The 26,865-nt window shown below is 31.9% G+C and overlaps 1 protein-coding gene across 1 annotated transcript; it reads right to left on the bottom strand.

The window, feature by feature from the left end:
• Positions 1-1,824: 1,824 nt before the first annotated feature.
• LOC120355678 lies at positions 1,825-8,177 on the bottom strand (the record flags this gene model as incomplete). The annotated part of the gene is made up of 3 exons (XM_039444307.1): positions 8,145-8,177; positions 5,320-5,717; positions 1,825-1,934 (listed from the first exon to the last, which is right to left on the bottom strand). Coding segments are annotated over exons 1-3 (522 nt in total), but the record flags the coding sequence as incomplete, so codon positions are not given.
• Positions 8,178-26,865: the final 18,688 nt, after the last annotated feature.

The raw sequence follows: 26,865 nt of genomic DNA, 5'->3' as shown, positions 1-26,865 counted from the left end.
TATTGATAAAAGATTATATCTGAAGAGGTGGGAATATTTATTATGACTAGATGATTAATGCTGCAGAATCAAGCCAAATATTGTTTTCAAGTAAACATAATAGAGAATAGAATTACAGGAAATATTTGGACAATGTGTAACCTTATCTAAATTAGAGAGAGGAATAGCACAAGGTTACCTATTTTCCTCTCCCCCATCATTTTGATGATGTACTTATTGTGTAATCAGTAAAGAATATATCGGGGGACGAGCTTGCTCTGGAGTCTAAAAGCATAGAAAATTTGTAACGAAAGATTGAATCTATAGTTTATATTTATTTATTCATTTTCTCTGTCATACAATTTCTTTTACATTCATATGAGGAGGCACAACAGGCTTATGCCCAAAACTGTTCCTTTTCAAATCTCTACTACAGTCCAAATCAAAATCTAGGTTAAGCTACTTCACTCATCAAAATAACAATTCATTCACACTTGAAAAAACAAACACATCATCAATTACAAATAGATATACTATGAATTCGATTTAGAATTATACCATGTTTGCTACAATATTTGTTAATATACTAGGTACCTACTATTCTACACTAACAGCATCAAGCTACTATTTAAACTTTCTGAAGTAAACATATGTTTTCTAAAAAAAGAGAAATGAACGCAAATAGTTTTCCTTGCTGAATATTTTTCTTATCGTGAAATCAGCTGAATGATCCCATACATGCACTCGTTCACTTAATTCTATTACGGTATCGACAGACGACAAAATTTCCAGCTGTCCTTCAGCAAGTTATCCCAGGGTTGAGACCTAGTGCAATCGAATTTTTTCATCATATAAACCTACTTTGTTCCAAATTTCGTGAGAATCGTTAGTGCCGTTTTCGAGATCCGGTCACATACAGATATATACACATTTAAACCATATAAAAAAATTGCTCGTTTTATAGTATAGGATATAAAAAATAATAATAATAGAGGAAGATTCTATATCTGAGACCTCCTCCATTATGGAATGCATTCATAACAATTGACAGCAATTAACAAAGTACCTACATCATCATATACAATCTATATATATAAAAGCGAAATGACACTCACTCACTGATTGACTGACTGACTGACTGACTGACTCACTCACTCACTCACTCACTCGCATAACTAAAAATCTACCGGACCAAAAACGTTCAATTTGGTAGGTATGTTCAGTTGGCCTTTAGAGGCGCACTAAGAAATCTTTTGGCAATATTTTAACTCTAAGGTTGTTTTTAAGGGTTTAAAGTTCGTCTTTTAGCATGTATATTCTTCTTCTCCCAATCCCTTAATTATAATTGAAATTTCCATATCATATGTTACTATAGAACTATAATCTAGATAGAGTACCTATTCGAAACAGTTGTAAACTGGCAACTAAATTAATAATTTTGTCAGGTTGCATTAAGTTGAGTTGACTTTGTTAGGTTGGCACCAAGTTGGCGATTTAAATGCATTTATCGCGGAAAAATTGATTGGGCACTGCTACTTCCAATCCTGGGAATATTATATTACTAGCAGTCAGGCTCGCTTCGCTCGCCATATCCGTTTAGCCCCGTTTAGTCTGGACCCCCGACTGGATTGTCCTAACATATGATAAAAATGCTCAAATGAAAAATGCAGGCGAGTGGAGCGAGCCTGCTTATCCCACCCTGGACGATCCAGTCGGGGGTCCAGGGCGGAGCCCCCTGGCTAGACGGATATGGCGAGCGAAGCGAGCCTGACGGCTAGTCATGAATATAATTATCATTATACTTCTTATGAATATTGCTGATGCTTGCAAATGTCAATCTCTCACCTGATTGAGGTATTCAGGATTTATAGCTCCTCGTTTGACACGTGTGAATCTTGTCTCTTCCCCTCCCTCTCCACCTCCATTCATCATCATTACCACTGTAGGGGTTGTACCTACCAAAAACAAAATAGTTCAATTGTGTTAATTCATCAAAATATAAATAAAATAATAACTTAACAATCATCAAGAATCAATAATTTTATTTGCGGTAAAACTTTACAAAAAAATAATAAGCATCGTCAAACAATGAAACAATTTATAATAAAATAATGATACAACCTCTGTTGCAAGTTACATAAATTGAACAGTTTCATTACTAGTATAGTAGACTATACATAAAATACCCAACTAAATTGAATTTATTCACAAAATATATTGAACGATTGATTTATTCAATTTGAACGATTTTCATTTGAAATCTAAAAAAAGTTTACTGAATATTTCTAACAATTCAAATCGAATAAGATCTCAAATTTCCGGGGTAGTGTAGTGTAGAATAGTGTACTATCATCAATTTACAAATGGATTCATTATCAGTAGAATGGAAGTGTAAATTTTTTGCTTCTTATAATTTATAATAATAATAAATCAATTTATTTGTTCATGAAAAACATACAAATAGAGTTGAGCTTATATGAGATATTCTTGTGCATATTAACATTTCTCAATATCATACAATAACTACATTTTTTAAATACTTATATACTTAAACAAGGAGGAGACAAATTGAAAACAAGTATCATATATATGTATGGTTAATACAGCTGGAACAAAACAATCACGAATTGAATATAAGAGCACTGGTAGTAGTCTATTTAGTAGTGGACACCAATTATTAACCTTATTATCTTACATTATATCACATAGAATAAAAATATCACAGATTGAATTACATATCACAAATCATTTCTTTATCTCTAAAGACTTCACAATGTAAAGAAAAACTCTATTTATCTTCTCCTCTGAAAGATTGACAACAGTACCATCAACCTGTCCTCATTATTAACTATATTTTGGTAAAATTTACCTAAAAATTAATTCTACAGCATCTGTACATAGGACAGCGCAACATAAAATGCTCCAGAGTTTCCAACTCTCTGTAATTACATATAGGACAATTCTTGGAAGAGTCTATCCATGTTCCTCTACTCTCTGAACAAACTACATACCCCTATCCGATGCCAGGCGCAACTGAGTTAAGATTCTTGTCTAGCAAAAAGTGATTTAATGTTAACTTTAGGAGAGCAACTTAACATTAATCACTTATAATTTATAATTGACTAGCAGGTCACCCTAACTTGTCAAAATGAAAACTTGATCTACTGAAATCTTGAAGAATTTTTAATAGGCCTAAAACCATCCTCGTTAATTAAGAATCTATACGCAAAATTTCAAGTGAATCAGTCCAATAGTTCAGACGTGAAGATGCGTCATTCGTGAATTTCCTATCCCACATTTGTATAGCCAGTTCTCTCCTCTATCATTTTTAAAAGATTTTAAAAATATCATTCATCATTGGAATTATGAATGAGTAGCAATACTCACACTGAAACAAGTCAGGATAAGGTTTAGCACAAACATGCCAAAAGCGAGGAACGCTAGAGCGGTCAATGCCAATCGAACAAATCTTTAAGAGCCAATCCTTTCTCCTCATCATGTCCGGACCGTGGCCGTGATAATGTCCGTGATCATGGTCCACATGTACGTGATGATCTGGTATGTGACTGTAGCCTGGAATAATCAGATTCTGAAATAATGCGCCTCTCCTTCATTATTCAACAAATATTCAACTTGGGAAAAGATTGATGCCCAAAACTGATCCCTTTCATTTACAGTACTGATATGAATGTCCAGAAAAAACTCTCATATCACAAAATAAGACAATGTGATGATAATTGGAATTTATTTTTTTAATCCATATTGGATTAATCTTGTGACATCTTGAAATCACACTAGCTCAATACCTATAGTAAGGTCCACGTTATAATGGCAGTGTTTGATTAGCAATGGTATTGCTATCCTTGTCTATCATTCAACAAAGCAGATAGTGCTATCTCTTCTCCCGCTTTGCTCTGTTGCCAGATCGTCTTTTAACATGTAGAATTAATAATCAATTAACAAAATATTTCATCTTAATTATGAAAATTCATTATAAAATTATTGAATAATATAATTGCCTACTTAATAAATATAATTGATTATTTCAAACAAGAATGAACAGTTGATATTACATCAATCAACCTGTATTTTGGTAGAGAGCTAGTGGGAGGATATTTTGAATATTCTTTCCAAAGAATGGACATCGAAGTCCAAAGCTCCGCCATTTATGTAGATGCATAACAATATGTATCTATAACTATCACCAATTGCTTTTTTCATATCATATGCAGTTCATAATTATTTTCTTAGTCTATATTATGTAAATTCATCTATACTTTTGCTGTATTGTAAGCTATTGTAAGTGTAAAAATCAGTACCGTATATATTGTAATCTGAAATTTGAAATTTATTTGCCAAAAAATTCATACATTAAAATTTGAAATGACAGTCCAACAAAAACCCAAATCTACATAAATAAAGTGCTCAATCAATCAGCTACCGTCTATAGAAGGCTTTGACAAGACTGTAGAACGGCAACGTTGTTCTTCTATCTTTCTCCACTGCCATTATAAAGTGGACCTCACTACAGTCTAATCTAGAAAAATCGCAATATAGAATCATCTCTTGAAATCATTATTGTATGTAATCTTGATTGCTTTAAAAAAATTAAATATATAACAAGAAATGTTTAAGAGGAAGAACCTGGGGTCCGAACCCCTAGAATAATAGCCCCCATTGTTGAAATATATTGTCATAGTTTGAAATGATAGCCTATTGGTAAAGTTTTGCTTATGGCTAAATTTAACAATTCATATTATCAGGTATTTAAATAGTGATTAGGCCTGATACTTGACAAAATTAATCGAAATTCAGTTGTAGCAGACTGAAACAACAGTAGTTTTTATTTTTTGGAATCAAATATTGTTACGAATTTTGTTTTTTATGATTAGAATGGAGATTTTTGAATCAAATATTGGTACTTGTACCTTTTTCTTTATTGAATAGAGATGATGGAATAGGACTTCTTTACTTCCATTAGGAAATAGTTTACAGTACTTCCATTGAAGTATCTTTATAGAATAGAGAGACTTCCTAATTCATGAAATTTTCACAGTCGTGTCTGCTCGTACTTTACAGCGTACTTTACGGTGTAAGTTATGTGTGTAGCCCACTACTGTTTCAACCCATATTTACTTACAGCTATGACTTATAATATCAATATAGTTTTGGACTTATTACTAATCTACAAGAGGCCTATATAAAACCACTTTCCATGATAATTAAAAATTAGAAGGCTATTCATTTAATCACTTACTTACCATGATCAATGAAAAATAATATAATTTTTACTCAAAAACTAATTTCTACCATTGAAAAACAATATAATAAATAACTCACCATGTCCACCCCCATAATCCACCCCATGATGCAGCCCCCCGTAATCCCCGCCAGCCAGGGGCGGCAGATTATTCAGTGCCGCCCCTCCATGATGGAGATGCGTATGTATTGCCGGCACAGGAATATTGGCTCCCCCTCCAGAAGCACCCCAAGGCGGCAAATATTGGTCATAGGCCTGTTTCTGGGACGAACCAGACTGTACAACGGTGTCCTTCGGATAGGAACCAGAGTGTACCGGGTAGTTGGTGTCCTTTGTATCGGAACCAGACTGTACCGCGAAGCCGGTGATGTCTCCGCTCTCGAATAGCTGTACATTGGATGAGGAACCTGACTGTACAAGGTCTTCTTCTTGTGGACTTGTGGTGTGGTGTTTATAGATGTCTTCGAATATGGAGGATCTGAGAAAAAAACCATTCATCTGATTTATTTAAGGAGGATAGACGCTCAATATTATCTTACAAATAGTACCTGTACTTGAAATCAGCCACGCAAATGTAGTTAATATGCCATAGACACTATGACATAGTATGGTCTATGGTCATTTATGGTCTATGGTCATATTTGGTCTATGACCACATTGTGGTCTCATGTTAAAGTAGGTACTATATTGTTCAGCAATATTAAGCATTATGAGCCTCTATAGGTAAGCATTTATTAGCCTTTATGAGTCTCAATGATAAAACACAATCATAAAATGACTGGGATTTGGGAATGGAAAACAGTCTTCTCCTACATTGAAATAATATTTGTTGATGGATAGCTTGAATTTTAAAATCCAAGAAAAAATATTAGCCTATATAATTTTAAAAAAGTGGAATTCATGAAAGTTGGAAGTATATTTTTAAAATAGTCTTCATTTTTCGTTTGTAGAGATTTATTAGTGAATTATAATCTAGGAAATAAAGAAAACTTTGTAATAACTTATTATAGATAGCTTGAATTGTAGCTTGCCTTTCGTCTATGGTCATAACGTTTTATATGCATCAACTGAAGTTGATAATCTGAGAAAAACTATATGGAATAATCTCTAATATTGGAAAATTTAGTAATTAATATTATGGACAAATTATGTCATTGAAAAATTCAATTGCTGTTTTGATAATCAAAGAGTACGGTTTGATAGTAAGCTGGTTTACACCAACATTTTGTTAATAACTTAATCCTTATAGATTCTATTAGATTGAACGGAACTTGACAAACACATTATGTTCATCATGTGTATGACAAGTTATGTTCAATCTAATAGAGTCTATAAGGATTAAGTTATTAACATTTGTTAATAACTTTGGTGTAAACGCAGCTTTAGTGTGCCATCTGCAATAGGCTTTTCAAAAGGCTTTTTGTATTGAAAAAATGTATTCATAGATATTGGAAAATTATATAGGCTTAGAATAAGATAATGCTCTTCTTAGAGTAGACCGGTACTGGATGAACGACGAAAGTCCAGCAGAAAAGGTACCTATCTGAAAGTTAATAATTCCTAATATTGAACGAAAATCCAAATTAAATGCTGTAAATCACCCCAAAGACTTCTGCTACTGCAAATATCTTTGTTAATAATAATATTGATTCATTAGCATTTCAATAAAAGCAATATCTCAGTCATTTACATCTGTATCTGAGAGTGTTGAAAATATTTTTTTTTATTTTGATGTTATATTTTGATATTGTATTGATTCTTGAATTATTGTATATACTTTATTGCTTAATATTCTATGTAGCTGCTTTGAATTGTATCAGAAGGAAAAAATTTCATTCCATTTATTGTATAAAATACTATAATCATAATACAATTATGACATTGGAGGAAAAACTAGGCTGAGCCTGTACTATTTCTCTCCAAAAATTTTGATAAAATGTTAATGTTGTCAAATGATAAGGTTATGTAATCTCACATGCTTCGTCACTTGATTGAATGAATGCATATGGCCATATATAATGTGTCAGAAATGTGAGAGAAATTTAAAAAAAATGCTAAGTTTTGAAGGTCTTCATAGGCATTGTTTTGAAGATGTTGGAGGAGGTCTTCATACTGAAGTAACGTAAATTTATAATGTTTCTGGAGTAGGCCTATTAGAAATTAAAATGAAAAGTATAAAAATGAGAGAAGTCTTATAAAAAATGTTAAGTTTTGAAGGTATTCGTTGGGATTCCATTGAAGATGTTGGGAGAAGGTACTAAAGTAAAGTAAATTTATAATATTTTTGAAGTAGGCCTATTCGAAATTGAAATGAAAATTATAAAAATGTGAGAAATCTTTTGAAAAATGTAAGTTTTCAAGGTCTTTGACAGAATTTTATTGAAGATTACATTTACATTTATTACATTCCTTAATCACAACATCAAATAATGATGATTGATTGGTTGATTGAGTACTTTATTTATGTAGATTACAATATATACTGGCTTATACACTTATATACAATAGCTTACAATACAGCAAAATTATAGATGAATTTACATAATATAGACTAGGAAAATAACTATTGAACTGTATATGATATGAAAAAGCAATTTGTAATATAATAACTATAGATAATAATCTATTGTTATGCATCTACATAAATTGGCGGAGCTTTGGACATATCAATGTCCATTCTTTGGGAAGAATATTAAAAATATCCTCCCCACTAACTCTCTACCAATGATTGGGAGAGAATCAACAGAATAAACCAAAACTGTTCCTCTCCCTAATTTTGATAAAATAGTTCAAATGAGGTTATGAAAACACTTTTATAAAGATCACAAAAATTTACAGTCCAAATATACATTATACTAAAAAATTTGTATCTCGTTGATCAGAAAGATGAAACAAATATTATTACACTTGAAAATGCATTAATAAATTGAAAAATATTAAAAAACTTGATAAATTGAAGCTAGAAAAATCACAAAAACATTCACTATCAGCATAATTATGATGATACCAAGATGTGGTGAAGGTCTTCATACTAAAGTAGGCTAGATTAAATTCATAATTCGACTGAGTCATTGTCAATATTGTAGAACCGTTCCATAATTGAATAAAAACACACATATGTTGGCAAATTCTACACTGTTTTATTTAGTACACGACCAAGGTTTCGTGACCACACCGGTCACATTTTCAAGTTGGCAGTCAATTTGACAACAGATTTGTGTTTTTATTCAATTAAATTCATTATGTTTTGGAGTATTCCAAATTCAAATGAAAAGTATAAAGATGAGAGAAATCTTATAAAAAATGTCAAGTTTTCAAGGTCTTTGACAGGATTTTATTGAAGATGTTGGAGGAGGTCTTCATACTAAAATAAAGTGAATTTATAAAATTTATGAAGTAGGCCTATTCGAAATTGAAATAAAAATTATAAAAATGAGAGAATCTTATAAAAAATGTCAAGTTTTCAAGGTCTTTGACAGATTTTATTGAATATGTAGATTTGGTTGAATAATTACACTTTAGATGTAACATAATGTAATTCATTATTAATGTATTGTATTGTTATTCATTCTGTTCTATTTTTGTATGTAAGTTCAGGTAGATTAAATATTATAACACTTTTGAGATTTTTGAGAGCTGAGCCAACAATGAATGATTACCGGTAATATCATGATAATTTAACTGTTAAGTAAATTTAACAGTGTAATAAATAATAAGTAAATTTAACTGTTGAGTGAAAATGAAGTTCACTGATATCTTCTTCTTACAGCTCAATCGTTTGATTGGTTGGCAGCCTGCCATGCGAATCTGTCCATTGCTACTCTCTTCCATTGTTCATACTCATAGCACCCAGATCCTTCGTCATTTGTCTTAAGTACTGTAGCCGGGGTCTCCCACGACCCCCTTTGCCATCAACTGTACCTTCCAGATACTTGACGTGAATGCGTCGTGTCTTATTATGTGTGCAATCCAAGAATGTCGTCTGTCCCTGAGAAAATCATAAGATATCTCTTTCCCCGCCCTCTGGAATACCTCCTCATTCTTAACTCTGTCAGTCCATTTTATTTTGAGCATACGCCCCATCAACATCACAATTCAAAAGCATTTAGAGTCTTTTCCTCAGCCTTACCAATAGTCCACGTTTCAGACCCATAAAGAGCTATACGCCAAATGCAACTCTTATTAGTCTCTTTCTTATTTCCAAGGTTAGACTATTTGAGGAAAGAAGCTGCCTTTTACTAATAAACATATCCTTAGCTTCTCTGATTCGGCGCTTTATATCCAGTCTATCTTTTCCATCTTCTGATATGCTTCCAAGATATTTGAACATTTTTACTTGCTTCAGGTCGTAATTACTAATTTAATGGACACATTCTCTGGGACTTTTGAGCAGACCATTACTTCTGTCTTTATCTTATTTATCTCCATATCATATTATTTCGTAGAATCTCATGCAAGGTGGTTAGAGCTCTTTCTAAACTTATTTTATTATCTGCTATTTTATTATTATTCACTGATATATGTATGATTATATTTGAATTGACATGTTTTGTATAATAGTACCTTGTCAAGCAGCCTCTTTGAGGTTCACTTAATGTAGCTTATTTATTCAATAAACGTTTTTCTATTCTACTGTATTCCATTCTATAAAAAAGAACAGCGTTTCAGAAGTGCGGGGATCATGCTTTCTATAACTTAATGTAGGCCTACCCTAACTTCAAGTCTCTTATTAAACTAGAATTTCAAAAGTTCTCTCAAAAAAATACGTCATCAAACGGAACCAACTTTATTTGAATCTCATTTTCAAGCTGGGATTCAATTTAGGCTGTAGTTGATTTATTTCAGTAAATAATGTAAAATCATTGAACGAATAAATAAAGCATGTAATAATCTATAATTTCTAATCTGTATAATTATAATTTAGAGTACGATTTTATGTATAAGTGTGACTTTTAAATTTTACACTAATAATATTGATTTTTTCAAGTGTACTATTCAATGCACATAAGTATGTTACCGTACATGAAACATAAATGAATAGATTGAATCTAATCGAATTGTTGTTGTTCCCTCGCAATTGATTAGTTTGAGTTGATAGTTATTTTGAATGAAAAAGACTAAGAAATGTCAAAAAACCACAGATTTATTGATACTTATATAGAAAGACCGGTTTCGGTATTACACATTGTCAATCTATGATAAACTAAATTCTGCTGCTCTTGTATTTAGTTGTAGTTTATCAGAGATTAACAATGGTGTAATAACCGAAACGGCCTTTCTAAGTAGGTATCAGTAGTAAATCTGGGTTTTTTGACAATTTCTATTTTTTTCATTCAATATGAATAATTACCACAATATCAACTTCTGAACTAGGTACACAAAAAGTGATAGTTATTTGTCCTATCTAGAGTGAAAAATGCCACTTTTTCTCCCTGAAGGGGAAGATTGATTCAACAATTTCCCTGAGGGAGAGATAAAATTAGTCAAATGTAGTCTACTAGGCCTATATGAGTTACAATTTCATTCAGAAGTAAAATAGCCTACTTCTTATTCTCAAACATTGATTTAAAAAATAGAATTCATTAACTTGGTTCATAACAATATTAAATGTTCAATTAGTTTACGATGTAGCCCATTTAAAAAAAAACGTATTTTGTCGTCATGAGTGTGAGGTTTTTCAATATTTATATGTAGGAAATTAATTAAAAAGTCAAAACTCACCTATGATAACTCATTGTATTCAACGCTGAATCCACATCTGCGTTTTTGTGTTGCGGTACCATTATCCACAAGGATACCATCTCCATCCACAAGGTCAGACTCTAGAACTAGAGTGCTGGGCAGAAAGTAGACGTTCAAGAAGTCTTCAGCGTCCAGCTCAGTTGAGTTGTTCGGGGTGCCTTCCAAGTTTTCCAATAATAAACTTAGAATAAGTATTTTGAAGATTGAGATTCCAGGTTGTTCTGATGAGAGAACTTTTAGAACTTCACAACTTGAGTTGAAAGATACACGAATTAAAATATTAAAACTACAACAAAGATAAAAATTATATGATTCATGAATGGGACAGTTTTGGGCAAGAGCCTGTTGTGCCTTTCCTCATGTTAAGTATTGTACACAATGTAAATAAATAAATATTTAATTCAAGTTAATGGTGATTTGAGTGTGATATTTTGTTTTTATTCTGTTTTCAACCGTTAAATTTAAAAATCTTAGTTTTCGTTGTTTTTGAGTGAAAATGGACTAAATTCTAGTAAAGTGGAATCATAACCCTATTTTGGACTTTTAAAATGTTATCTAAATTTGGGAGAGAAATAGTACAAGGAGTATCCTTAGTTTTCTCTCGCAATCAGTGCTTCTTTGTGAAAAATAAATAAATAAATTATTTAAGAAAGTTCTAAATTTGGGAAGATGAAATTCACGATTTGTAATTATTATATAACTTTAAAAGTTTAAACATTGAGAGAAGAAAAACTGGGGTTATTGCAAATTCAAAATTATTTAAAGTTCCAAAATGGGGAAATATCAAATGCACGATTTATAATTACTATATAAACTTAAAAAGTTAAAACATTGAGAGAGAGAAGAACACTGGGGTTATTGCAAATTCAAATTATATAGTTTAAAAAGTTCCAAAATTGGAAAATATCAAATGCACGATTTATAATTATTATAACTGTTTGAAAAAGTTAAAAAATTGGGAAGAAAAACGCTTATTAACACTGGGGTTATTGCAAATTTAAAATTTAAAAAGTTCCGAAATTGGGAAAAAATAAAATACACGATTATAATTATTATATAACTTTAAAAAGTTTAACATTGAGAGAAGAAACACGGGGGTTATTGCAAATTCAAATAATTTAAAAAGTTCCAAACTGCGAAAATATCAAATGCACGATTTTAATTATTATATAACTTTAAAAGTTAAAACATTGAGAGAAGAAACACTGGGGTTATTGAAAATTCAAATTTATATAATTTAAAAAGTTCCAAAATTGGAAAATATCAAATGCACGATTTATATTATTATAAAAACTGTTTGAAAAAGTTGAAATATTGGGAGAAGAAACACTGATAAACACTGGGGTTATTGTAAATTCGAATTCAAAATAATAATTATTATTATAAATTTCAATACCTAATCACTTTTACTGTAGGCCTACCTATATGTCTTGAGCATTACGTGTTGCTTCTACTACAACTCAATCTGAGCTGTCAGCAGAAGTGCCAGAAAGTAAAGGCTAAAAACTATGTCATCAATTATCTATGGAAGCATGGTTCTGTGTTAAAATTACATGCTTATGATTTTGTGACAATTATAACAGTTCCTCGTCACTTCTTTCTTCTCTTCTCCAGCATCTTCTTTTTCTTCTTCTTCTTCTACTTACTTATTCTACTTTTTCTTCTCTTCACCATCTTCTTCTTCTTCTCTTCTTCTACTTACTTCTTCTTCTTCTTCTGCTTCTTCTTCTACTTACTTCTTCTACTTATCTTCTTCTTCTTACTTATTCTTCTTCTTCTACTCATTCTTCTCCTTCACCATCTTCTTCTTCACTTCTTCTTCTTCTTCTTCTTCTTCTTCTTCTTCTTTCTTCTTCTTCTTCTTCTTCTTCTTCTACTTCTTCTTCTTCTTCTTCTTCTTCTTCTTCTTCTTTCTTCTTCTTCTTCTGCTTCTTCTTCTACTTCTTCTTCTTCACCATCTTCTTCTTCTTCTTCTTCTTTTTCTTCTTCTACTTACTTCTTCTTTTTCTTCTGCTTCTTCTTCTATTACTTCTTCTACTTATTCTTCTTCTTCTTACTTATTCTTCTTCTTTACTCATTCTTCTCCTTCACATCTTCTTCTTCTCTTCTTTTTCTTCTTCTTCTTCTTCTTCTTCTTTCTTCTTCTTCTTCTTCTTCTTCTTCTTACTTCTTCTTCTTCTTCTTCTTCTCTTCTTCTTCTTTTTCTTCTTCTTCTTCTACTTACTTCTTATTACTATTCTTCTTCTTCACCATCGTCTTTCTTCTACTTACTCTTCTTACTTCTTCTTACTTCTTCTTCTTCTTCTACTTTTCGTCTTCTTCTCTTCTTCTTCTTCTTCTTCTTCTTCTTCTTCTTCTTCTTCTACTTTTTTTTTCTTCTACTTCTTCTTCTTTCTTCTTCATCCTCCTCTTTCACATCATTCTTCTCTCCTGATACTGACTGGTCTTTTTCTCCCTTCTGGTTGCCTGCTATGGTCCAGAGATTATTTAGGGTCAGTGATTCCTTGTGTTAATTCATACATCATCACAGTCATATTATGACCAGAATATCCAAGTTTTGTCTCCATTCTGCTATGAGAATATACAATAAACTTATAATTATGAGAATAATATGAATTGAGATTAAGTTCTGGCCAAAAAAAATTCAAGTTTTCAATTTGCTTGAAATAAGATTTAGTATGTTTTAAATCTGCTCAACTGACATTAGAGTTTCATTTTTGCTCCAATGAGTTTGTAGTTTATCTAGGTCTCAATCCTTAATCCAGACTCAATTTTGATCAAACTAAGATTAAGTTATGTTTAAATTTTGCTCAAATGAGGTTCAAGTTGCTAAAACTGAGTTGGGAGTTATCTAGGTCTCAATCCTATAATCAAGTCTCAATTTTGATCAAAGAGATTAGTTATGTTCTAATTCTGCTTAAACTGAGGTCAAGTTTCAAGATACTCAAACTGAGTTAAAAGGTTTATCTAGGACTCAATCCTATAACCAAGTCTAATTTTGATCAATTGAGATTATGTTATGTTCTAATTCTGCTTAACTGAGGTCAAGTTTCAAGATACTCAAACTGAGTTAAAAGTTTATCTAGGACTCAATCCTAAATCCAAGTCTTAATTTTGATCAAATTGAGATTATGTTATGTCTAATTCTGCTTAAACTGAGGTCAAGTTTCAAGTTACTCAAACTGAGTTTAAAGTTTATCTAGGTCTCAATCCTATAATTCAAGTCTCAATTTTGATCAAATTGAGATTATGTTATGTTCTAATTCTGCTTAAACTGAGGTCAAGTTTCAAGTTACTCAAACTGAGTTTAAAGTTATCTAGGATCATCCTATAATCCAAGTCTCATTTTGATCAAATTGAGATTATGTTATGTTCTAATTCTGCTTAACTGAGTTCAGGTTCAAGTTACTCAAACTGAGTTTGTAGTTTATCTAGGTCTCAATCCTATAATCCAAGTCTCAATTTTGATCAAATTGAGATTATGTTATGTTCTAATTCTGCTTAAACTGAGGTCAAGTTTCAAGTTACTCAAACTGAGTTTAAAGTTTATCTAGGTCTCAATCCTATAATCCAAGTCTCAATTTTGATCAAATTGAGATTATGTTATGTTCTAATTCTGCTTAAACTGAGTTCAGGTTTCAAGTTGCTAAAACTGAGTTTGGAGTTTGTCTAGGACTCAATCCTATAATCCAAGTCTCAATATGTTGATCAAATTAAGATTATGTTATGTTCTAATTCTGCTTAAACTGAGGTCAGGTTTCAAGTTTCTCAAACTGAGTTTAAAGTTTATCTAGGACTCAATCCTATAATCCAAGTCTCAATTTTGATCAAATTAAGATTAAGTTATGTTTTAATTTTGCTCAAACTGAGTTTAAGTTACGTTCTAATTCTGCTTAACTGAGGTCAAGTTTCAAGTACTCAAACTGAGTTTAAAGTTATCTAGGTCTCAATCCTATAATCAAGTCTCAATTTTGATCAAATTGAGATTATGTTATGTTCTAATTCTGCTTAAACTGAGGTCAAGTTTCAAGTTACTCAAACTGAGTTTAAGTTTATCTAGGTCTCAATCCTATAATCAAGTCTCAATTTTGATCAAATTAAGATTATGTTATGTTCTATTCTGCTTAAACTGAGGTCAGGTTTCAAGTTACTCAAACTGAGTTTAAAGTTATCTAGGACTCAATCCTATAATCCAAGTCTCAATTTTGATCAAATGAGATTATGTTATGTTCTAATTCTGCTTAAACTGAGTTCAGGTTTCAAGTTACTCAAACTGAGTTTAAAGTTTATCTAGGACTCAATCCTATAATCCAAGTCTTAATTTTGATCAAATTGAGATTATGTTATGTTCTAATTCTGCTTAAACTGAGGTCAAGTTTCAAGTTACTCAAACTGAGTTTAAAGTTTATCTAGGTCTCAATCCTATAATCCAAGTCTCAATTTTGATCAAACTGAGATTAAGTTACGTTCTAATTCTGCTTAAACTGAGGTCAAGTTTCAAGTTACTCAAACTGAGTTTAAAGTTTATCTAGGTCTCAATCCTATAATCCAAGTCTCAATGTTGATCAAACTGAGATTAAGTTACGGTAGGTACCGTATGTTTTAATCCTGCTCAAACTGAGGTTTAAGTTTAAAGCTGCTCAAACTGAGTTTGGATTTTATCTAGGTCTAAATCCTAATCCAAGCCGATCTATAGTTTCAATTATATTTCAAGTTAATATCTGTCAAGATTCTTTAATGTTACAGAGTGTAACAATATTATGTTAATGAATGAATTATGTTAATAACATTACAAATGTCAATGCTGAACTCCATGTATGACACACATTAAACTATCAAACAGAAAAATAAGTTTTCCTACAGTTACCTTGAAAAGTGGCCATTCCTGCACTGATTACAGAAAGCAAAGAATCACTTTTCCGCTCTAGTGCGGGAAAAAAAATTTCTGCACTCCAGATTTGCAACATGGCAACACAAAATAGTTGGTGGGTTATATGGAAGATTAGTGCACGAAAACAAAAATTAAGTTGGTAACAATGACTGTGGTTAAGTTAGATAAGAATCATTTCAATGGCTACCCTACATTTATGATAGAATCCCAATCTAGAAATCCAAAACAAGGATAATGTTCATCTAAATCATAATTAAATAATAACTTCTCATCATTTAATAATAATTAATGCTTATTTTCTATTGACAGTAATATTATTTCAACTCCAAGCAATGAGAAATGTAGCAAACAGACATTATGAAATTCGAATTTTCAGGTTAAATAATTACGTTCGAAATCCATGTCAATAAAATTAATAAAATAACATTAGAATATACTGAAATAACATATTTTCTGTTGTCTATGTTATTTTATAAATATTTTTTAGTTTACCTATAGTATTTTTCGGTAATCTTAGTTAACCATAAGTCTAAATATCTGAATACTGTTTTTAGCTGGATGAAACGAAGTTAGGTACGATTCTTCCCGCTAGGTCGCGCGCTTGTCGGTTCAGCCATGCTGCAGTCATCCCAACCAGCTGTTGGCGTGTATTTGAATGCAAATTTTTTGTTTTATCTGTATTTTTTCTGATTCTTGAATGAATAAAAATGAGAACTTTGGCTGATAATTTTCAACTTCAATTGGATTATAAATTTTTAAATGAATTAAGGTTGTTATTAATAACAGCATCACACACACAAACATTTATGGATTTCAGCCATCATTTTATTCATAATTACCACTTTCCATATTCAATGGTAACTGTAGGAAAAATTTAATGTGAAATACGTGTGCAAAGTTCCTCTGCTGCACTCAAGAAGCCATTCCGCCCTTGCCTACGGCTCGGGCGTAAACGTTTCTTTTGGTGCAGCAAACTGTCACTTTGCACACTAGTTGCACAAATAACTATTCTTCAATCTCACTTTCCATTACAAAACTGCTTGTTTAATTACCACTTTCCAATAATCACATTACGACATAGCTTTCAATTCTCTATGCTGCCATGCAAGCACTCTAACCAGACCACTCCCGTGTTATCGGATGGACACGTCAAACTGTCGGTCCCGGCTGAAGTATGACAGTCGTAAGGCCCATTGACGGCTCAAATTATATATTCAGACGGTGGGACCTTCCCGCAAGGGACTCCGCACCAACAAGAGCCATACGAATTTACTTTACTTATAGTTTTTAATTATAAAAATAGACTGCTATGTCGTGATTTCAGAATTGAAAATGAGTTTCAAATGAACTTTGAACCAAAATACATCAATATCCATGTGAATTGTAATACTGTAGATATACCGAGTGTTGATGAGATAATAGAAATAAGAATGACCCAATTTTAAATAGTTACATTTATTTAAAAAAGATGGTGTACACAAACCAGGATAACTGATGCAGTGTAAAAGGCCCCATACACTAGGGAACTTGGATCACCCAACTTGGTTCGGGGAGCCAAGTTCGTGTACGATTTGACCCACACACTGTAGTGGGGAGAGCGAACAACCGTTCGTTACTTCAGTGTCTTTCGGGGTCTAGAGATGAGTGTTCAAAGTTTGCAGCTTCTGTGGGAAGAAAATATATTGAATATATATATAGATAGAATATATCGCCCTGGCGGACGAACCGAACAAAGTTTTTTAATCCAGCTTGAAGACCAAATTCGTCACGAATTTGGTTCGCGGTTTGCCAAGTTTCAAGTTACTCAAACTGAGTTAAAATTTATCTAGGTCTCAATCCTATAATCCAAGTCTCAATGTTGATCAAACTGAGATTAAGTTACGGTAGGTACCGTATGTTTTAATCCTGCTCAAACTGAGGTTAAGTTTAAAGCTGCTCAAACTGAGTTTGGATTTTATCTAGGTCTAAATCCTAATCCAAGCCGATCTATAGTTTTCAATTATATTTCAAGTTAATATCTGTCAAGATTCTTAATGTTACAGAGTGTAACAATATTATGTTAATGAATGAATTATGTTTAAAACATTACAAATGTCAATGCTGAACTCCATGTATGACACACATTAAACTATCAAACAGAAAAAAGTTTTCCTACAGTTACCTTGAAAAGTGGCCATTCCTGCACTGATTACAGAAAGCAAAGAATCACTTTTCCGCTCTAGTGCGGGAAAAAAATTTCTGCACTCCAGATTTGCAACATGGCAACACAAAATAGTTGGTGGGTTATATGGAAGATTAGTGCACGAAAACAAAAATTAAGTTGGTAACAATGACTGTGGTTAAGTTAGATAAGAATCATTTCAATGGCTACCCTACATTTATGATAGAATCCCAATCTAGAAATCCAAAACAAGGATAATGTTCATCTAAATCATAATTAAATAATAACTTCTCATCATTTAATAATAATTAATGCTTATTTTCTATTGACAGTAATATTATTTCAACTCCAAGCAATGAGAAATGTAGCAAACAGACATTATGAAATTCGAATTTTCAGGTTAAATAATTTACCGTTCGAAATCCATGTCAATAAAATTAATAAAATAACATTAGAATATACTGAAATAACATATTTTCTGTTGTCTATGTTATTTTATAAATATTTTTTAGTTTACCTATAGTATTTTTCGGTAATCTTAGTTAACCATAAGTCTAAATATCTGAATACTGTTTTTAGCTGGATGAAACGAAGTTAGGTACGATTCTTCCCGCTAGGTCGCGCGCTTGTCGGTTCAGCCATGCTGCAGTCATCCCAACCAGCTGTTGGCGTGTATTTGAATGCAAATTTTTTGTTTTATCTGTATTTTTTCTGATTCTTGAATGAATAAAAATGAGAACTTTGGCTGATAATTTTCAACTTCAATTGGATTATAAATTTTAAATGATTAAGGTTGTTATTAATAACAGCATCACACACACACAAACATTTTATGGATTTCAGCCATCATTTTATTCATAATTACCACTTTCCATATTCAATGGTAACTGTAGGAAAAATTTAATGTGAAATACGTGTGCAAGTTCCTCTGCTGCACTCAAGAAGCCATTCCGCCCTTGCCTACGGCTCGGGCGTAAACGTTTCTTTTGGTGCAGCAAACTGTCACTTTGCACACTAGTTGCACAAATAACTATTCTTCAATCTCACTTTCCATTACAACTGCTTGTTTAATTACCACTTTCCAATAATCACATTACGACATAGCTTTCAATTCTCTATGCTGCCATGCAAGCACTCTAACCAGACCACTCCCGTGTTATCGGATGGACACGTCAAACTGTCGGTCCCGCTGAAGTATGACAGTCGTAAGGCCCATTGACGGCTCAAATTATATATTCAGACGGTGGGACCTTCCCGCAAGGGACTCCGCACCAACAAGAGCCATACGAATTTACTTACTTATAGTTTTTAATTATAAAAATAGACTGCTATGTCGTGATTTCAGAATTGAAAATGAGTTTCAAATGAACTTTGAACCAAAATACATCAATATCCATGTGAATTGTAATACTGTAGATATACCGAGTGTGATGAGATAATAGAAATAAGAATGACCCAATTTTAATAGTTACATTATTTAAAAAAGATGGTGTACACAAACCAGGATAACTGATGCAGTGTAAAAGGCCCCATACACTAGGGAACTTGGATCAACCAACTTGGTTCGGGGAGCCAAGTTCGGTACGATTTGACCCACACACTGTAGTGGGGAGAGCGAACAACCGTTCGTTACTTCAGTGTCTTTCGGGGTCTAGAGATGAGTGTTCAAAGTTTGCAGCTTCTGTGGGAAGAAAATATATTGAATATATATATAGATAGAATATATCGCCCTGGCGGACGAACCGAACAAAGTTTTTAATCCAGCTTGAAGACCAAATTGTCACGAATTTGGTTCGCGGTTTGCCAATTTTCCACATACACTGGAGAACTTGGTTCGCAAGAACCAAGTTCTTTAGTGTATGGAGCCTTAACCACAGTCCAAGAAGACAGACATCTTGCGAACAGTCTGGGATGAATTTGGCTACCGTCTAGATGTCGTCCGAGCCTCAAAAGGAGGGCACATAGAACACTAAATAATACATCATCATAAAACTGATACTTCTGTCAGTAATTTGATGTAAAATTGGTTTCTGCTGTATTGTATATTGTGTTGACTGGCCTATATGTCAAATTGTGATGTAGGTATACTATTGAGGCTAATAAGATATTCTATTCTATTATCTGCACCATTTTTTAAAATAAATATAATTGTTTAAAATTAGGTCTTTATTTTTACTTTCCTTGCCCTATTTCATAGGTAAGGAAAGTATTGCTTTCCGAAAAAAATTAAGGTACCCCAATTTCTAATTTTCTATACGTTTCAAGGTCCCCTGAGTCCAAAAACTGGTTTTTGGGTATTGTCTGTATGTCTGTATGTGTGTGTGTGTGTATGAGTGTATGTGCGTCTGTGTACACGATATCTCATCTCCCAATTAACGGAATGACTTGAAATTTGGAACTTAAAGGTCCTTACACAATAAGGATCCGACACGAACAATTTCGATCAAATGCAATTCAGATGGCGGCTAAAATGGCGAAAATGTTGTTAAAAACAGGGTTTTTCGTGATTTTCTCGGAAACGGCTCCAACGATTTGATCAAATTCATACCTAAACTAGTCATCGATAAGCTCTATCAACTGCCACAAGTCCCATATCTGTAAAAAATCAGGGCTCCGCCCCATCAATGCAGATAGATTCCCAATTATCAGGCTTCAGATACAATGAAACAAAAAAAAAATCAAGTGGAGTAGATTGAGCATGAAAATCTCTACAATTAATGTTCAGTAACATTTTCACCTAAAATTGAAAATAAGCTTAAATTCGAGAAAATGTGATTATTCATTGCAAATTATTGTTGATTCTATTAAATCATTCACTATGAAGAGATAGCAGACCTCATGTGTGTCTCCAGCGTTATTACCCTGTCACCAGCTGGCTCAAATCACTGAATAGTAGACTTGAGATGCGCGGGAACACTAGCGTCAGGTAAACTTTCAAACGGCAAGGAAAGTTGTGTGAGTGCGCCACACCAGATTTTAATTATTCTTTTGAAACATCGGAATATTGAAGATAATGATTTGAGGTAAAATTTGATGAAGCTTCAGAATAGTAGATAATATATGTTATATTTCTTAATAAATATTTATATATATGGTACATATTAAAACATCAATCTATGCTATATTACAGTGGTGATATTATGTTGATTAGAATTATCACTTTTATTTATTAATTACTAACATTTTCCAATTATTATTCAGTTATCATAGCTCAACATTAGTAGACTGTCTACTAACTTTGATCATAGCCTACTATTTATGTTACTGGTTTAGAATTAAGTCACTATGATAACACTGTTAGAGATGACTGATGAATTTATTTTTTTCATTTGTATAAATGAAAAATGATAAGCCATAATTTATGAATTATTATAATGTTCAATACCTCGTGCAAGCTTCTATATCAATAATTATTGTATAAATTATGTATATGTATTTGATTATTATATATTAATTAGTTGTCAAATATTTGTAGAAAATACATAGTAGAAAATAGACTTATACACTAGTTCTCACAAGAATACGGCTTTGCTAACAGTTTCACTATTTTTACTATTCTAAACGTTCACTTTATTTTGTTAATGCCTCTATTTGAACTCGTTATAGTAATAACTATAAAAATATAACAAGCTACTTTGTAATTTATGGTTGTGTTACAGCCAGTTGTAGAAATGCTGATCTTTTAGTAATGTGAACAATTAATTTAATAATAAATAAATATAATTGTGAATAAAAATACAACACCATAAATACAATATCATAAAGGCCCGGTTGCACGAAATCTGGTTACATTTAATCATGATTAATTTCATAGAAGAACTAATCAGAGAAGGCTTAGAAATAGAAAGAAAGATAAAATCTTAGTAGGTACCCTTTTTTGAAATATTTAATCACAACCTAAGTAAATAAATACCTAAGATTAATATTTCAAAAAAGGGTACTAAGATTTTATTTCTATTTCTATAAAAGTAGCCCTATACAGAAAAGAGATAAACAGAGAAGGCTTATTTGAAAAAAGGTTTCTCTGATTGGTTCTCGTGGAATTAATTACGATTAAATTTAACCGGCTTTTGTGAAACCGGCATATAGTGTTGTAAAATATCATAAAAAGCGGTGGATATATAGTTATATGCTGTATCGAATATATGATATAAATGAGAACTCGATATATGTGTAGTAATATAAATATAGGTGTAACGAGTAGGCCTGTATAGGTAGTAGGCCATATAGATATAAATAATATACTGTAGGACATAATATATAAATTAAGAATAAATAAGCTCTTAATATTGTGATTTTCTCACATTAGATCGATGATGAATCCTGGTTGAGAATATGGATAATAATACTGTACTATAATGAACATATTTTTTGAGTAATTAATTAAATATCTGATACAGAAACTAGAAATGATATAGAAGAAATTTGAGAAATAAGGTAGAAGTCTGAATGGTCTAACATAAGATAAGTTGCTTTGTTGTAAATACATTCTTTCAATATTAATCTAAACTCTTAGTCAAAAGTGTTTTTAATTCAAAGATTAGATAAATGCTTGCTAATGTCTAGCTTGAAGCATAAAGTAAAGAAATATTTATAATTATTTATTTAATATTTAAAATCAGTGGTTTTTTGACAATATCTTAGTCTTTTTCATTCAATAAATATTTATTAACTCTGTCATCTCTGCTTGAAGTTACTGATCTACAAATTAGATTATTGCAGAAAAATATTATTCGTAATAGTGTAATAAACCAGAATAAGTTGAAACAAATAATAAAACCATTATGAACTCACAATAAAATAACATTTTTAATAAACTTTTGCAGTGAGAAGTGTAGAGCTCAATTTTGTTAGAAACTTTGAATAGTTTGTAAAATTATTGCAGAAAATATATAAACGATTATTCATGATAATAGTTGCACAAAAATACACTCAAAACTAAAACAAAATTGTTCAAATCAAGAAATATACTGAGGAACTCATTTTTGGCAAGAAAATAATTGGAATTTATTGCAAGAATATCGCAATTAATAATTGAAACAATGAGCTGATTTGGCAAGAAAATAATTGGAATTTATTGCAAGAATCGCAATTAATATTTGAAATAATGAGCTGATTTATACCCTTGGGAACAAAAATAATTGCTCAAAAACACACTCAAACAACTAAACTAGATTTGTGCAAATCAGTCAATTTCACTGAGGAACTAATTTTTGGTAAAAAATGATTGGAATTCATTGCAAAATATAATCTCAAATAAGCTACGTAGATTTGCTCAAAAATACAATAAAAACAATTGTGCAAGTCAAAAACTTAGCTGAGGAACTCATTTTTGGCAAGTAAATTCGACTAAAAAATATCAAAATTGCTACAAAAACCCTAAACACTGTGCGCGTAAATTTCTAGTTGACAAAAATAGGAGTAGGAATAATTTTTATCACATTTTGGCATCACCGTAACTAGTTTCAAAAAAGGTCTAGTTCATTAGAAAAACTAGACATGGAAGAATAATAATTTTCATCCGGAAAACCCGCTCTGAAAATGTGCGTGAACAATTTTCACAACCTTTTGTGTTTAATGAACATACATGTTCAATTTTCTATAAAATTTTAGTGTTTGTTGGAAAGTTTTCTTTAGTTGTTCAACTCTCCAATGAGGACTTCGTTTCAGGAAACAGTGCAGTGTCTCGATTTTTCGGAGTCCTGAAAAACAGAGAATAAAGGAACAATTATAAGTAAATCTGATTATAATCTCGTTAGACAATATGTTATGTTGGGACACACATTTTGATGATCTCTGTAAAAAGCTTTCATGAGTTATTTTATCTTGAGGAAATTAAGAAACTGTGTGAATAATGAGGTAGGTACTAGCATAGAGAAACAATAGCATAAGTAGATATCCCATGGTATAGGGCGTTTATGTCGCAACTTTCACTGTTATCTCAAGCCGATTACTGTCGATTTTTACTGTTTTGACCGGGTAAGAGTGTATGAACAGCACAATATTAGAGACTACCAGCGTCAAAAAGCTTCACAGGAAAGAACTACATGGACTATCAGCTTGAGATAGCAGTAAAAGTTGTTACATAAACGGCCTATACCATGGGATATCTATTTATGCTATTGTTTCTCTATGGTATTAGTCACTACATAATTATTTTGACCTTTTCCATGTTCATTTTTTTTTATTTAATTCTATATTTGTTTAACACTGTAACCATACTAATCAAGAGAATAAAAAATGCATATGGAACATGAACGACCCCACACTGTAGTAACTCAGGGGTTGTTTAAAACGATATTTTTCCACATTTTCAGTTATATATTGTAATGTGATTTTTGGAAATTTCAATTTATGTTATAGTGCACGTCTTTCATTTGGAAAAATGAGCTATCAGAATAATTTGTAATATAAAAAACGATGTATCCTGTAGAGCTTATTTTACAAATTTAAAAATAATGACTTTGGCATGTATCTTCATTTTTTAAAACTTGATTTATGTCAAGGAAAATTTAAATCAGTTCACTTCCAATGATACTGTTCATACATTTCATACGAGACATAGATATGACTTGGTAACACGGGGTGTTAGTCTAAGCAAAACATTGAAAAGCCACAGTTATCTACAATGTAAACTGTATAACAAGATTCCTTTATCCATTAGATTGTTGCCGCTGAAAATGTTTAAAAGAACTATTGCTGGATGGCTTAAGGTTGAAGGATTCAACAATCAAAAGATGAGTATCTAAATCGTAGGTAATAATTTTATAAATCTGACAAATTAACTCAATTACTTTAAAATGAAAATATTGTAAACTGACGTTGCCTATTGTAAACTGTTTTATTTTATGGCAAATGAAGATATTGTATTATTGTAATAATATTCCCACTTATATCTTGCGAACAATGCGTTCAACCGCATGACTAACCATTCGAAAATGGAGCTAGTAAAATTCTCTACAATTTTTCATCAGTGGAGTTCTGTGACATTCTCAACAGTTTTCGATTCAACCGCCATGACTAACCATTCCAAAATGAAGCTAGTCAAATTCTCTACAATTTTTGATCAGTGGAGTTTTGTGACATTCTCAACAGTTTTCGATTCAACCACATGACTAACCATTCCAAAATAACTAGTCAAATTCTCTACAATTTTTGTTCAGTGGAGTTTTGTGATATTCTCAACAGTTCCCGAGATATTCGCTCTTGAAGGTGTGCAATTGTTAAAAGAACAGGTTCTTATCAAAATTTTTGCTCTTTCAGGCTTATAACCTTCAACAATGCATCGTAAAAATTAATGCTTATCGTAGATTTGTAGAGCATTAAATCCTCTTTGATATGACGTATTATTACACTATTCCAAGTTTTTCCTTTCATTGTTATAGCAGCTTCAATGTAGGGGTGAAATTTTCAATGCTCCAGCAATATTGATCATTTGACATTAATTTGAAGGATGACTGGAAACACTTTTCGACTCTGCATTGGGACTATAGTGAGGTCCACGTTATAATGGCAGTGGAGAATAGGAGAAACACGTTGCCCAACCTCTGTCTTGTCAATGCCTTCTATATGAGGTCCACGTTATAATGGCAGTGGAGAAAGATAGGAGATCAACGTTGTCCAACCGCTGACTTGTCAATGACTTCTATAGACGGTAGCTGATACAGGTTTTTTATGTAATATTAACTGTTCATTCACGTTTAAATTAATCAATTATATTTTACTAAGCAAGAACTTATATTTTTCATGAATTTACATAATTAATATGAAATATTTTGTAAATTAATTATTAATTCCACATTGTTAAATACGATCTGGCATTAGAGCAAAGCGAGAAAGAGATAGCGCTATCCGCTTTGTTGAATGATAGACAAGGATAGCAATACCATTGCTAATCAAACACTGCCATTATAACGTGGACCTCACTATAGTGAACATAGCAAAAGTGCGCATCTCATCCTCTCTGTTGAAGGTGTGGAACCGCTGAGTTGACACAAAGTTGAAAATTTCACCCCTACATTAAAGCTGCTATAACAATAATGGAAGGAAACTTGGAATGTGGTCCTATAAAATACTGGAAATAATATTAAACGAAATCATAATTAGTTTAATAATTATTATTCATTAATTAGCATTTGAACAAATGTAATTCTAATTTATTTCCATATCCTATACCGTACTATAAACGAGCAACTTCTGTTTATATGTTTGTATTTCACCGGATCTCGAAAACGGCTCTAACGATTCTCACGAAATCAGAACATAGTAGTTTATAATATAAAGATTCGATTGCACTAGGTCTCATCCCTGAGAAACTCGCTGAAGGACATTAAAAGGATAATTATTATTCATCCTTGGAAAAACGCTGATAATATAATTTAGTCGTCTGTTGGTGATGGAAATGATGAGCGAGTTCATGTGTGTGGGACTGTGTCAAAATTATGACTCAGCTGTTGAACTTTTTTAATCATTCAATCAGGCACTTAGTGCCGTTGCAAAAAGCCGGGTTATTTTCAATCCTGATTAATTCTAGTAGATCCATCTTTTTGAAATGGTCCTTCTCTTATTTGGTTCACGTGCAGGTTGATCATGATTCAAATACATTTGAATCCTGATCCACTGCACGTGAACCAAATCAGAGAAGACCATTTCAAAAAGATGGATCTACTAGAATTAATCAGGATTGAAAATAACCCGGCTTTTTGCACCGGCACTAAGTGCCTGATTGAATGATTAAAAAAGTTCAACAGCTGAGTCATAATTTTGACACAGTCCCACACACATGAACTCGCTCACTCATTTCCATCACCAACAGACGACTAAATTATTATT

Source organism: Nilaparvata lugens, unplaced genomic scaffold (assembly GCF_014356525.2).
Source record: "Nilaparvata lugens isolate BPH unplaced genomic scaffold, ASM1435652v1 scaffold4207, whole genome shotgun sequence".
NCBI classification, from domain to species: domain Eukaryota; kingdom Metazoa; phylum Arthropoda; class Insecta; order Hemiptera; family Delphacidae; genus Nilaparvata; species Nilaparvata lugens.
Note: the sequence above shows the minus strand (reverse complement) of the source record. Positions and strands in the feature narration are given on the sequence as shown.